The following is a 14155-nucleotide window of genomic DNA, read 5'->3' on the forward strand; positions in this document are numbered from 1 at the left end:
TATTACTGTACACTATTTTCCTTCAGTCTTTACTTTTGCATTCATCATAAAGTTCACCTTTCTTTCTTCTTCTTTAAAATGGATTATCTTCAGACTTCAGATCTATTAGTAATTACCCTTTTCTGTATATTTTGTGCATTTACCACTCTGTTTAGCCAGCAGCAACTCTTCTTTAATGTACCATACTGGAGAATTAAAACTGGAGATTTCTTATTCTTCCTGTAAATTGCACTGAGGAAAATTGTTTTGTGATATTAGATACATTAGATCAGATTATACTAGTAAGATGTCATAAATGATTTTTTTTTCCTAGTTTGATTGAAAAGAATTTTTTTGAGGGATTTTTTTTCCCCTAACAAAAGGAAAACTATAGTAACATAGATGGTCAAGAATCTGTCTGAGTGAAATCCCTTTCACACTAGAATCATGGTCATCCTGGTAAAGCCCTTACTCAAAGCGGAGGTAGAATCTCTCATGAATCAGAGACTCACAGAGAATACAGCAACACTTGATTCAGTACGTAAGACTTGTCAAGCCCTCAAGAGAGCAGTCAGCTCAGGATCCAGAAGGTAGAGAGAGAAGGATTTGGGGGAATAATAAGTCTTTTCTGACTAGTTGCCCTTAATAAGCAGCAACTGGAGCTGGGTGTCAGCTCTGCAGGCATCATTACAAAGCCTTCAGTTAGAACAAAATCAGCTATTGGAATAATGTCTTTATTTTCACTGCTGTTCTGCTGTTCTGTCATGCTTGCTCAGTTCCCAACCTAAGTCCTTGGATTCTTAAACGATTCTTCTTCTGCCAAGGCCTGGAACTGCTCACTTAATCATTGTGCTTTTCCAGTTACTCAGTATCAAGCTATCTCTGTGGACTTCTGCATTTGACACAAGACTAGGCTGCTCTTATAATAATCCAGTTTCTGACAGATCTTTGTCTTCGTCCCTGCATTTGTTAGATCTGCTAAAGCCTAGAACAGGATGCTACTATAATTGATCCAGCAGTCTGCAACCTCCCTAGCTTCCCACACTGCAGCTAAATCCCATAACAAAACTTTTCCATAAGACTTTGTCAGATCAGGAGGTATCTATATTCAGATGATGGTGGGGAGATTTGTAAAAGAAAACAAAATAGCCATAGCACTTCAGGAAAAGGAACAACAACAATTCAAAAGCAGCAGCTAAATAAATTCTAAAACGTCAGAGAGTATGGTAAAAATAGAACTATGTTTTGCAGGACAACAGAATTTTGGGGAAATTGGAGGATAGATTTTGATACGGTGTTACTTGTAATATATGACAATCAATACAACAATGTCACATCTTCACTGACAGTAAATAGTTTGTCATATGATTATTAACATTCCCACTTATTCTTACATAAACTATTCCAGATGCTTAGTATATGCTTATTACCCTTTCTTATTATTATTCTTACCACTAATAACTTTTTTTTTTTTTACCAAGATGAGGTCTTTTTAGATAATGTTTATTCTTCTAATCTTCTCACACAAAATGAATTACCTGAATATTTTGGAGAGGGGGGCTTTTTTCTTTTCCTATACAATCATAAAGGAAATTTCTGAACTGTCCAGCTAAAGATAAATGTTTCTAATATCATGCCTGACCAATTTAGGGATTACTAGTTCTCTGTTTCAAGTCATGTTGTGAGGAGAAACCTTCACAGTATGTTACTCATGGCAATGAAACATTAAAATGAAAAATCTGTTAGTGTTTTATCATAGTGGGCTAATTTTATTTTTTTATTTTTTTTATTTTTTACTTTTCTTGAGTTATTTGGTTTTCTTGAGCTGAAGCCAACACTGACAGCATGGACACACACCAGAAACACCAACTTGTTCTAACTTGCCTTATAGATGGAATTCCATTCAGCTGGTGGATTGGAAAAATCAATGAGACACAGACTTACTGGGGAGGTTCCACTCCTGATGTTCAGAAATGTGCTTGTGGAATAGAAGGAAGTTGCATTGATTCCCAACATGATTGTAACTGTGATGCTGACAGAAATGAATGGTGATTGTTTTCCCTCTCATTTCTTTTGTTCTCAAGAACTTATAGGCTGAATGTTAAAATATGTTTTTAACTAAAGATGCTTATAACTCTGTTTTCAGGGCCAAGGTATCAGAAGACTCTAACAGAGCTGCCCTCAGAATTACTGCACAACACTTTCTTAAACTACTTCCCTCCCCACATGCCCCCCCCCCAAATTGTCCATGATTTTCTTAGGGCTGATCCAAATGTTCTTTAGCAGACATTTTCAGGACATTCCTAGATAAGGCAGGGTGGGCAACTGAACTGGTGAAAACAGGGGTTTGAAGAAATTCTGACGGTTTCTTTTCTTTCCTTTTCTTTTGCCATAATTCAAGAGTCAGTTACAGAGACTTGTACATGCTTATTAAATACCAGTTTCCTTCTGAGCAAAAACATTGTTCTGATAGTTGGTACTCTGCTAGAGTAACAAACAGCATGCTGTTGACAAGCTGAGAAAACCTGAAGGAATACAAACCTATACTTCCTTAAAGCTTGAGAGACCAAGGGGATATGGATAAGAAATGAAATGGTTTTGACCAAAGTTTATGACTATTCTGATAGTGGGAAAAGGTGAGTCCTCATTGGTCACAAAATTGTTTTGATATATCCTTGTGCCAATGGTATTGTATCTACAGCCAAGGAAATATCATTTCAGGGCAGTGAAAGATGTTCCAAAACCAGGAATATGTGCTTGAAGAATTGGTCTATGTTTTCATGGGAAGAGATATTCCTGCCATCCCCAGCTTCTGGGCTGCTAGTGTAATAGCATGCAGGCATGATAAAATAAAGAAATCCAGATGCAAAACTGTCAGCAAGCCAGAATTATAAGTTTGGGAGACCACAGATTATTTTCATCATGAAAAATTCAGAAACTTGGATAAATGTTAGCAAATTATCCTATTTTGTTCTCATGAATCAAAGGGATTAGTTCTTTAGGTAGCAAATAAGCACTGATTGGCTGACAGGTTTCTTTGCTCAGATATTCAACAAAAAGGAGAAATCTTGATTGCTACTTCCCTATGAGCTCTAGGCTCACAAATATGTAGACTTGTAATGCCCACAGCATTTGGGGTGGATCTGATTTAATCTTAGGGTTGTTTTAAACTGGATTGAAAAAGCTTGGAAAACAAAAGGACGGTCATCAGGAAGAGCCCAAAGAGTTCCTTCAAGAATAAAAAAAAACAACCCTCCACAAATGACAAACAGTCTTTTGTTTTTGCAAAAATCACATAGATCAGGATGGATATGGAGGGTTCACTGTGAGTGACAAATCTAATTTCTAAATTGCAGGGAATGGTTTATCTCAGAAGCCATTATATTTTATTCTTCCATTAAAAAATGTTAGATTAGTTTCTCTGTAAAATGGCTGGATAGTGTGTAGTAGAGGAAGAGGAAATATTGGAGACTAACAGGTTTATCTTTGAGTCAGCAAAAAAGGTAACACTTTGGAGAACAGTTTGCCTGGGATATGCTAAAGAAAAGACCAGTAAATGCCTGCCAACGTATATTCGTGCCAAAGGATGATAGAGAAAGATTTTAGAAACCATTTCCAAGTCAAAACATTTGCCATAAATGAACATTTTAGGAATCGCACCCAAATCAAAATACTTGCTTAAAATAATGTTGTTTTGATTAAAACATTAATGAAATTTAATACTATGGATGGAGTTTTCATCAATGCTGCCTGCCAAAATGCAAAGAGGAAATGTTAATGAATTATTTTTAACCATCTTTAAATTTTTAAAGGCTACTATGGCTGTAATATGCCATCTAATTTTGTCACAATACTACTAAATGCCAAGTGCTTTATAAGAGAGAGAACTGAAAAAAGTCTAGCTTCAAAATCTCTTCACTTACTCTTCTGTAATTGTGATGACTTCATCCCTTCATAATCATCTAATATTTCTGCAAAGTTCTGCTAAAAAGAATCAATCAATTTGCATTTTCCCCATAAATAAAGCTGATTTTCATTTGTTTGTTAAAAGCAGCCAGTTTTTTAAAGCTAAATATAAATATGCAAATATGCAGTTTAGAAAGACAAGCATATTTGGTTCTGTGTTACAGAACTTTGTTAAGTTTCTAAAACCTACTTATGAAACATGACATTTTTACTGCAAAATTTAAGAATAGGAAAACTAAATTTGAAATCCTGAGAATGTGGCTGAGAAAGGGCAGTTTTGCCTAGCCCTAATTTTTATTCCCTCCCCAGAAAAGGAAAAACACGTCGTAGACATTTTATATTGGACACTTTGCTCCCTTTCTCATCCAGTAAGTCCAAGGCATTGTAGAGTATGGAAAATTTTCAATTTCCTTGCAGAACTACTGTACTACTAATGATAATCTCTGGACAACATTTTATTTTTGGCCCCTCATTGATGTTAAAACCTGCACTGTTTTTCCTTTTTCTTTCCTGAAGGATCCAGAAGGAATCTTGAAGGACCTTTTCCAACTAACAAAATCAGCTCACTTCATCAGATCAGATGTTATGCCTTTTAACAATAAAATTTGTTAGTTGGAAAAGGTGCTACCAGACTCCTTCTGATTTTTTGCCCCCATACACTAACATGGCTTTCCTGCTATAATGAAAGATTCTGTGACGACTGATTTATTTCAGGTTCACATGGTTAAAATTTTAAAAATGAGATTGTTACATCCCTACATGAATAAAACAAAGAGTCACACTTTAGTTTCTGTTGTAATTACATTCCCTTCCCTCCTTTGGGTGAAATTAAAATTTGGGGGGGGGGGTTCTGCAAATATCAGACTTAACAAATTCAGAATTATTAATTTCATAATTTCTGTGATAAAGTAAACCCTTGAAAAACTGTTGGCTTGATGAACCTTTTCCAATCCAATACTGTCTATATTTTTTGGAGAATACCAAACCCAGTACTCCTGGTCATTTGAAAAATCTGGGCAGAACAGTCCAGAATATATCAAGGGCATATCAAGATTGGGAATAAGTAGTTGTGAGATAGATAAACAATCTTAGTTCTAGAAAACTATGCTAATTACAGAATGATTAATGTATGATTTAGTTCTAGGGAAAATCATCCAGTCAGACCCTGAATTATGTAGTTTAACTCAAGGCCTAAGTCAAAAACAAATTTGGTGTCTCCCATTGATTGTTGTAGGAAAATCACACTTTTCACTTTTTTTAGAGAATGGGAAAACAGTTATAACACAGCAGACAGTTCTGGGGAGAGTAAGCTTGCCCAGTGTGAAAAGAAGCTCAGGGAATTTCGAGCTGGACCTCTCTGAAAATCTGTAGCTATTACACTCTGTGAATATTTATTAAATATTAAAATTAAATATTCAACGCAATAAATTGATTTGGAGCATTGAACCAGTTTGATAAATTAAATCAATGGTTCAGTTTGATCATATCAAGTCAAACATGTCCAGATCAATTTGTATGGATTCATTTAAATGAGCTGAATGTATCCAAACTGATTTAATTGGATTCAGATACTTTCTACACATGCACACATGCATTTTAATAGTACAAATCTGAATCAATTTGAATTTAGGTCAGTCCAAGTCAATCAAATATCCAACTCATATCTTCTTTTTAAAGGAGTTTGAGTGTCCAGATGAAATCTGATAAATTTTCTCAATTAATTTGAATGTTTGCACAATCCTAGTAACTATGTTGTTTCTGGACATACTTTTTTGAGATTTAAAAGCCATAGTTGCCTGTTCTGTGGACATAAAATGTCTAACTTTAAAGGTGACTGAGTGACAAAGTAAGTCTTTGCAAATATTGAGTAGCAGAAAAAAAATATTCATTAATCCCCTTATTGTTTATCTTATAAATTCCACAGATTTTGTCCAAAAAACTATGTCCTCAAACACCCAGAAAAAGTTAAGATTCTCCCATCCTTATTGTAATGAAAGAAACCTAAACACTGGTTATCCTCAGTTGGAAAACATGAACAAAGTAAGAATTGCATGTTATCCTGCAGCAATCAGACTTCAATAACCATTATGACCATTTGGTCCCAAATCATTGATTTTTCACAGAAATGGAATGGGTAAGTTTTTAGCTCCCTGTCAGAACACATGCTTTGCATGCTCACCCTCCCAGATTCAGCATCTGGGAGGTGTCTGTCAATCAGTGTCAGAAACTGCCTGCCAATCAGCATCAACACTGCTGAGCTGGACTGACTAAGAGACTGACTCAGTATAGGTGTTCCTTGTTTAACAACCCCTCATTCAGTGACCATTTGAACTTACAAGTGAAGCACTGAAAAAGTGGTACTTATGACCAGTCCTCATACTTACAATGGTTGCAGCATCCCTGCAGTCATGTGATCATGATCTGGGTGCTTGGCGACCATCTTGCAATTACGATGCTACTGTGTCCTGTAGTCACAGGATCACCATTTGTGACCTTCACTGCCAGCTTCCGACAAGCAAAGTCAATGGGGAAGCTGGCAAGAGGTCGCAAATGGCAACCACATGACATTGCGCTTAATAATGGCATGGGATTAACTTAAGGATGGCAATTGGAAGTGCCAAAATTGCCATCGTTAAGTGTGGTCATATGACCTAATGCTTTACAACCACATTGCTTAGCAACAGAAATTCCAGTCCTGATTACCATTGTAAAGTGAGGACTACCTGTATATAATTAGTCCTAAAAACATAATTAGTTTAATTTTCCTCTGTGCAAGAATATGTATGTTTTTCAGCACATACACACTAATTAATAGGTCTTTCTTATCAAATATCTCCATATTTTTGGCTGTTCAAAGAGCAGCACTAAGGAATTAAAGCCATTCAATAAGTTGAAATTGAAATATTTTCTGTAACTTATCATATATTTTCTTTCTTTCATCTTGCTCAGCTACATAGGGCTCTGTTTCTTAAAGACATGGACAGTTTTCTTGCCATGTCGCAATTATTTATGAATAGATTGCCTGACTCATTTTAAGAGGTCAGTTAGTTTCCTAATAGAGCAGAAAAAGTCATGGTTGTGTAAAGTTAGGTGCTGTATAGCTACAGTGCTTTCATTCTAGCATTCGTGGCATATTGATTTTTGCTGCTAAAAAGCAGACATTAAAATGGTACTTTAATGATGTTACCATTTAGAGAAATGCTCCATATCATGGCTGTCTTATCCATGTATCCTCTTCAAAACCAGTCGTTTCTTACATACATTTATAAAGGTAGCAGCATTCTTTCATGTGTCTGATGGTAGTCATGAAAAATTTGCTATGAAATGCTGCTATCTGAAACTCTGTTTCTTTATTTGTGGCAGGACAAATGACACAGGACTTCTGTCCTACAAAGACCATTTGCCAGTAACAGAACTTGTCATCACAGATACAGGCCGTCCAAATTCTGAAGCCGCTTATAAACTTGGACCTTTACTCTGTCAGGGTGATAGTAAGTAAATCTGTTTTATGAATTTAGGTCAAATGAAATCTGTATGTATCCATGTGTATCTGTGTGTGTGTGTGTGTGTGTGTGTGTGTGCGTGTGTGTTGATGCACACAGTTCATAGGACTTTCAGGTTAAACCAAATTTTGTTGGACTCAGCAGCTGATCATTTGGGGCATTCCTCTCATCATTGTTGTGAATGTAAGATTCAAATTCAGTAATTCTAAATAGTGTACATTTGATCTGGAAATAGTCATAACCTTATGCAAATGACAAAGATTACTTTTGCAGCTAAGCCTCTGCATGTTTGCAGAGAAAGTCATTCTACATTTACTGATACTTATTCGAAAGTAAAAGTGACCCCATTCAGGATTTCAGATTTAATATCATGCTAATACTTGAACTATAAACTTAGAGCAGAAAGGTAATAAAGCACATGAAGCTTTTGTATCTGTAAAAACTGATGAAATGTAATTTAGGTTGATACGTTCAGTGCTGCAATAAAAATGAATTTGAGTAAGCTCTTACATTAAGTTTGCCTTCAATAACATTTTAATTATTTGAAGCTCACATCCATTCTATTTTCTGCATCAATTTGAAATATTTTGGGTATACATTTTTATATGTATTTCTCCTAGTGAATCTGCTTTTGCCTTAAGAAAAATGCATATAGCAGAGATATCAGTACAAACAATATATAGTTTTGTAAACATTTCACCAGGGTATAGTATTGCATTTATTTGTCCTAATGTATATCATAATGAATAATAATAATAATGAATAATGAATAATGAATAATAATAATAATAATAATAATAATAATAATAAAAAAAAACAACTCTCACCCCTATGGGTGGTATGTGTCTTCCTCAATCTCGGATCTCTACCAGAAGCCTGGGAGTTTGAGGGTTCTGTGCGGTATCTTGGCTGTTCCTAGCACTGCACTCTTCTGGACAGAGAGTTCTGATGTTGTTCCTGGGATCAGTTGGAGCCACTCTCCCAGCTTAGAAGTCACGGCCCCGAGTGCTCCTACCACCATTGGGACCACTTTGGCCTTTACTTTCCACATCCCCTCAAGTTCCTCCTTCAGGCCCTGGTACTCCTCCAGCTTCTCATACTTATACACATATATTTGCACTGCAGAATTTGAAAGAGGTATGAAAAATAAAGTTACATTCTCTATTGTTTTTGTTAAGATTAGAACCAAAAGAATTAATCCTCTCCGTTTAGTCAAAGAACTTATCAGATAAGATGTTAATGAAGTGACACATGCTTTGAATACTGAAACATTGTGAAATAAGATAGAAAGTGCTATGTATTTATATCCTGCCTTTCTGAGCAGAGAATTCCCTCAAAGTGATTTACAAAATTAAAACAAATAAACAATTATAAAGTTAAAATACCAGTAATATAAATGCAAAACATCCATGCTAATTATAGAAAAGCTGTAACTTATAATCATAGATTTGAAGAGGGACTATTTATATAAAAAGTGAAAAGGAAGAGAAACTCAAACTGCAAAGAATACTATGTCATGCTTGTTTCATGAGAGACACAGTCTTTAATTTTAAAATTTCTGAAACGCAACCTATGTGTTTTTGTTGCTAAGGCCTTGCTGATGTTTTGTGATATTATACTTCAGTGAGATTTGAATTTCTAAATGTTTGTCTGGTAATATTCTCCCATCCTTATTCAAAAGTATTTTTCAAAAGGCCATTACAGTTGGAATCAAAGCATGGGAAGAGACTGGCCATCAAATTTGTATTGCCAAAATAAGTTATACAGATGAATATTCTTTTAGCAATGCAAGCATGGGTTATTATAAAGCAGATTGGAACTGCAGCAGAGGACAAGGGGTTGAAGCTTGTGTCCTTGCATGTTACCAAAGTCCTAAATGAGATCAAGAAAAAAAGTAGAATCTAGATAGGCTTTTATAATACAATTTACAGAAGGAAAGGATTCTTAACTAGTTGCACCAGGAGTGATTATAAATTCCGTTTTTTCATACTTCCCTTACATGTCATCTTTCTGGGCATGCTTTTGCAATAAATGTATCCAGTCAATATTAGAACAGACAGCATCTGATTTGGCCTAACTCAAACTGCACTCTTTTTCAAAGTACTTAAACAGATTCTTATGCTCAGTGCACAGCTTTTCACTCATGTTTGGCAAGCTAGTACCATCAAAATATAGAAGGCATTTTAAAATATTGAAATATGTTTTCTTCAGAGGGTTTAGGGTTCCCCTCCCCCTTCCTGCCTACTCCTTGCACTTGCTTATAAGATCTATTTTCATTCATATTTAGCTAAAGTTTCAAACAATGAAGCATCAACATATGGAAAACATTTTAAAATATGAAAATCAGACAAATTATTGATAGCCATATCATAAGTCAGGGAAATGTATAAAGCTTACCTGTATTAAACTTCAAAGTATTATAAAACTATTTTATAATATATACTTAAAGATCAAGAATTGTGTGAAACAGAAAAGCCAATACTACAAGATTTTTCTGATTTTCTGCCACTATCATGTTTTAGTGCTAATGGAATTTTATACACAGGAAATTTATTATTAATTATATAACAGTATTTAAGACTCTTCTTGCAAAGCAGAAGAAAATGTTGTTATGGTTTCCAAAATAGAGTGTCATAAGGACTTTTGATAGAAAGGAATTTGTAGAAAAAGACCCTTTTTGTAATTACTTGCACTGGAATTTTAGTGAAAGTAAACACTACACATTTTCTGTGCTTTCGTTTTGTTTTGTCACATCAATTTCTGTTCTCATTTTATTGATAAACTGTAAAATGATAGTTAAATTAACTATCAAAATATTGTTTTTAAAGAAACTTTACAATCTTGAAAGAAAAGTTATGTTTCATATAAATATATTTTTCTTTTAAATTGGAATAGGTGCATATCTATGTCTATTTATAATTAACTTGGCTTCTGTTCATGAACTTTATTTTTGTTTATGGACAGCTTATGGAAAGGTAACCTACCTTAATTAAGATCTTTAATTTTATAAATTAATTTTATAGACGACGACACCATAGGTGATTTTATTGCAGTGGTTAGCAATGTTTTGCATCATATGACATTGCTGTCACTAATATTGTCAATTTTTTATGGTTATTCTTATTCTTATTGTCATGATCACTGTCACTATTATGACTATTGACATCCAAGCCACAGTGACATCATTTCTGCCCTGTCTCTTTCATTGGAAGGAGTTGTATTGCGTAGTTGTAATTGTTACTTTTAAGGAAAATAGACGCATTAAACCTAGTAGAGGATTTACATGCTAACTTTCTTTGCTAATTTAAAAAATATATATGCCACAAAATTTTAGTAGTGTAATCAGGGGTGTTCTGGGATTGCAGATCCCAAACAAAAATGGAACATCATACTTCCAAGATTTTGCTATTTTCTTCCAGAAAGAAGGCTTTCAAGATGTAGACGCCAGTGAATTACACAGAAGGAAAAAACCTCTTCTCTATCACCTCACAGTGCAGGGCATGGAATAATAGATTTAAGTTACAGGAAGGAAAATCTGACTGAATATATGAGTTTTCTGTTTTTCTTTTGTTGTTGTTTTTTGATAGAACAGTTTGACAATGAAGACCATTATCTAGAGAGATGATAGGCTCCCTTCCTCTTAATATTTTCAAGCTGAAACTAGATAGCCAATTGCAATGCTTCCATTTGGATTCTTGGACTGAGCATAGAGTTGGACTTCCAGCTCTATGATTGTATGAGTTATCTACATACCAATGGTTTATCCAGCAACAATTAGCCTCAAGATGCATGTAAATTATCTTCATTGATATAAATTTTGTACAAATGTCCAGTGTATCATATACTACAGTTTTGGAGTTCAGATGAGAAGTTAGAAGGGCTGGCTTTCCTTTTCAGCCAATAAATATGCCTGGGACAAAAGAATACATTTTGTATCTCAAACAGAAAAGTTTATGGCATTCATTATATCTATAAGCTCTTTGGAAAAAATAGAAAAGACGCCACATATCTTCACTTTGTTAAAACATTTCATTTATGATGCATAGACTATAACTTCCTATTGCCATGTTATATTTTGTTTCTTGTGCAGGCTGAAGAGCTGCATAAATGGAGAAAGAAAAATTCCCACAACATTTTTTAAAAATGTATATTTTTTCCAGTATTCATTCAAGAATAAGTAAGCCACTTGACTCCTCCTCAGGACTGCAATTTGAAATACAGTTCCCATAATCTCTTACTATTGATCATGCTGCTGATACATTTGGGTGCTAAAGTCCAAAACATCTAGCAGGCATGAGGTTGTACTTGTTCTACTTTAATTAGCACAGAAGGAAAAATTCTGAACTGTTGGGCCATCAAAAACATTGGTAGCATTATTGGAGAAAATCTGCTTCTTGCAGTTTCTTCAGTGGTCATTTTTAAGGATCCTTCTGAATCCCAGTTCTCTGTATGGTCCAGTTATATAGGAAGGAATCATGGCGGCTTGGTTTTACATCAGTATAATTGTTAAGTATGATTGAACATCTGTAATCCCATTTCAATATTTGTTTTGGGCTCTGGATTGATGCAATCAAAGTTCCCAAATATATGTGACTTAAAGATGCATCTGCCACTGTGCTAATGTGTTAGCACTAAGGAAATTGAAGACTTCTGACAAATGATAATGGATTTCTAATGTTTCAAATTGCAATTACAGCTTTATAAAAGATTTATATGAATTTATATTCCAGCTTTTGTTTTGTGTTCCATTTGCCTTCTTGCTGAACATCATAAAATATTCTTGAGTATAACTGAAACTTGAGTTTAAAATTGTTTTCATTTACAATTTATCTATCTTTTTTAAAATCACATTAAAAAAAGAAGAAAGAGATTATGAAACTAACTGGATAAAATATATTTAGCTTTCACTGGTTGATATTGTCTGATTTAATTCACCATGTATTTTACAGTAGCTTATGAAAGAGACAAATACGTAGGCAAGGATATAGCAGAAATGGCATGAAGAGATTTAAATATGCAGCATAATGTCAAACATACTAACTTCAGGACTTAGTTCTATTGAAAATTCATAAGGAAAGATCAATGTTTCCTAGTGTGCTCATGAATTGCAGAGTGACTGGTTATTTCATGTAACACAGCTAAGCACTCTTAGAATTAGTGCAATAGCCTTGTTCTAGTCTTTGGGTGGGAGGTGAGGGGTTGCTAATGAAACTGTAGCATAGTGTCCATTAAAATTAGCTAGAAAATGTGCATGCAAATGCTAGCACACATTTTTATTTTCCTTCCTCTCTTCTAATATTTTATAATCTACTTATTGGTTCTGAAACAGACGTTCAAGGTGGCTAACAGACAAAGACGAAAATAAGAAAAGTTTGTTAGTGCAGTAGGCAACAAGAAAAGAACAATTAAACATTCACAAGGAAACAAATAGTAACAGACATTAGCATAATGTCATTCAGATTCATGATGACGGGATCGCTTTCATCATCCTCAAAAGGCATCCAAGAGGAACCAGAGTGAGCCTCCCTGAGCTGGCATAATACAATGTTGGGAAAGCAACGGAGAAGGTCCTGCAGTATCTCCACAAATTTCATTTTTTATGGTAGCATAATTTGGAACTAACTTTTTGTAGATGATATGGAAAAAAGCAAGCTTGAACTGTACATGAATTGTGGCACTCATGGATTGAGTTTCATGTGCAATTTCAAAGCAAGGCATCTAGTACAATCTTTTGGGATATTTAATATATTAAATAACAGTTCATTAACTGCAACTATATATATAATAGAATTTTCTACCTTTTTTTTTTTCTATATTTAGGAGAGTTTTGGAATGCAGCCTCCTTCAACACTGAAGCCTCATACCTCCATTTTCCCACTTTTCATGGAGAACTAAGTGCAGACGTGTCCTTTTTCTTTAAGACTACAGCTTCTTCTGGTGTGTTTTTGGAGAATCTGGGAATCAGAGACTTCATAAGAATAGAACTGCATTGTGAGTCACATTTAAATAAATTATTTCCATTGGTTTGTTCTGAGTATTCATTTTACATATCTTTACAATGTCTTGATTGCTGAAGTTGCATGAACATTTGAGAGGTAGCTTTACTAAAATGGACTTGAACAATCACAAGTTAGAACAAATGAGCATTACACTACACTTAGCTGTGTCTTAACTTTAGAGGAATACATATATATATATATATATATATATATATATATATATATATATATAATTTAATTTTTAATTATTAGGATATACTTCTCACATTGTGTGAGAACTATTGTTGTTGTTTAGTCGTTAAGTCGTGTCCGACTCTTCGTGACCCCATGAACCATATTGCGCCAGGCCTTCCTGTCCTTCACTGCCTCCCTGAGTTTGCTCAGTTTCATGCTCATTGCTTCAGTGATGCTATCTAAGTGAGAACTATACCATTATTTTAAGAGTAATTGGAAAAGAATTTACCCTCCACATTTATTTTTCTTGTTTCCTAAGACAGAAGATAAAGAACAGTATGAAATATCCAAGCAGTGCCTGGTCTGGAGCCCTTTCTTTGTGTATAAGGTTCAGAGCCCAAACTTTAACAGTCACTTTGCATTGTAACAATTGCTTTCATTCTTTTTCTTGTTTTGCAATCCAATCATATGCAACAGTTATTCTGTTTTTCTGATAACATGTAGTTTCAGGCCATACCAGGGAAATATTTGAAA

At 34.5% G+C, this 14155-nt stretch overlaps 1 protein-coding gene across 1 annotated transcript in view; it reads left to right on the forward strand.

Annotated features, from left to right (window-relative positions):
- CNTNAP4 (contactin associated protein family member 4) overlaps window positions 1-14155 on the forward strand; it is a 221585-nt gene that overhangs the window by 175763 nt on the left and 31667 nt on the right. Inside the window, exons 14-16 of the mRNA XM_088129777.1 lie at window positions 1871-2027; window positions 7309-7436; window positions 13269-13439. Coding sequence (XP_087985903.1) covers window positions 1871-2027; window positions 7309-7436; window positions 13269-13439 — 456 coding nt within the window. The remainder of the gene's footprint in view (window positions 1-1870; window positions 2028-7308; window positions 7437-13268; window positions 13440-14155) is intronic.

This window comes from Python bivittatus, unplaced genomic scaffold (assembly GCF_059951505.1).
Source record: "Python bivittatus isolate LINGU-HERP-01145 unplaced genomic scaffold, Pbiv_v1 ctg000850_np1212, whole genome shotgun sequence".
Lineage (NCBI taxonomy): Eukaryota > Metazoa > Chordata > Lepidosauria > Squamata > Pythonidae > Python > Python bivittatus.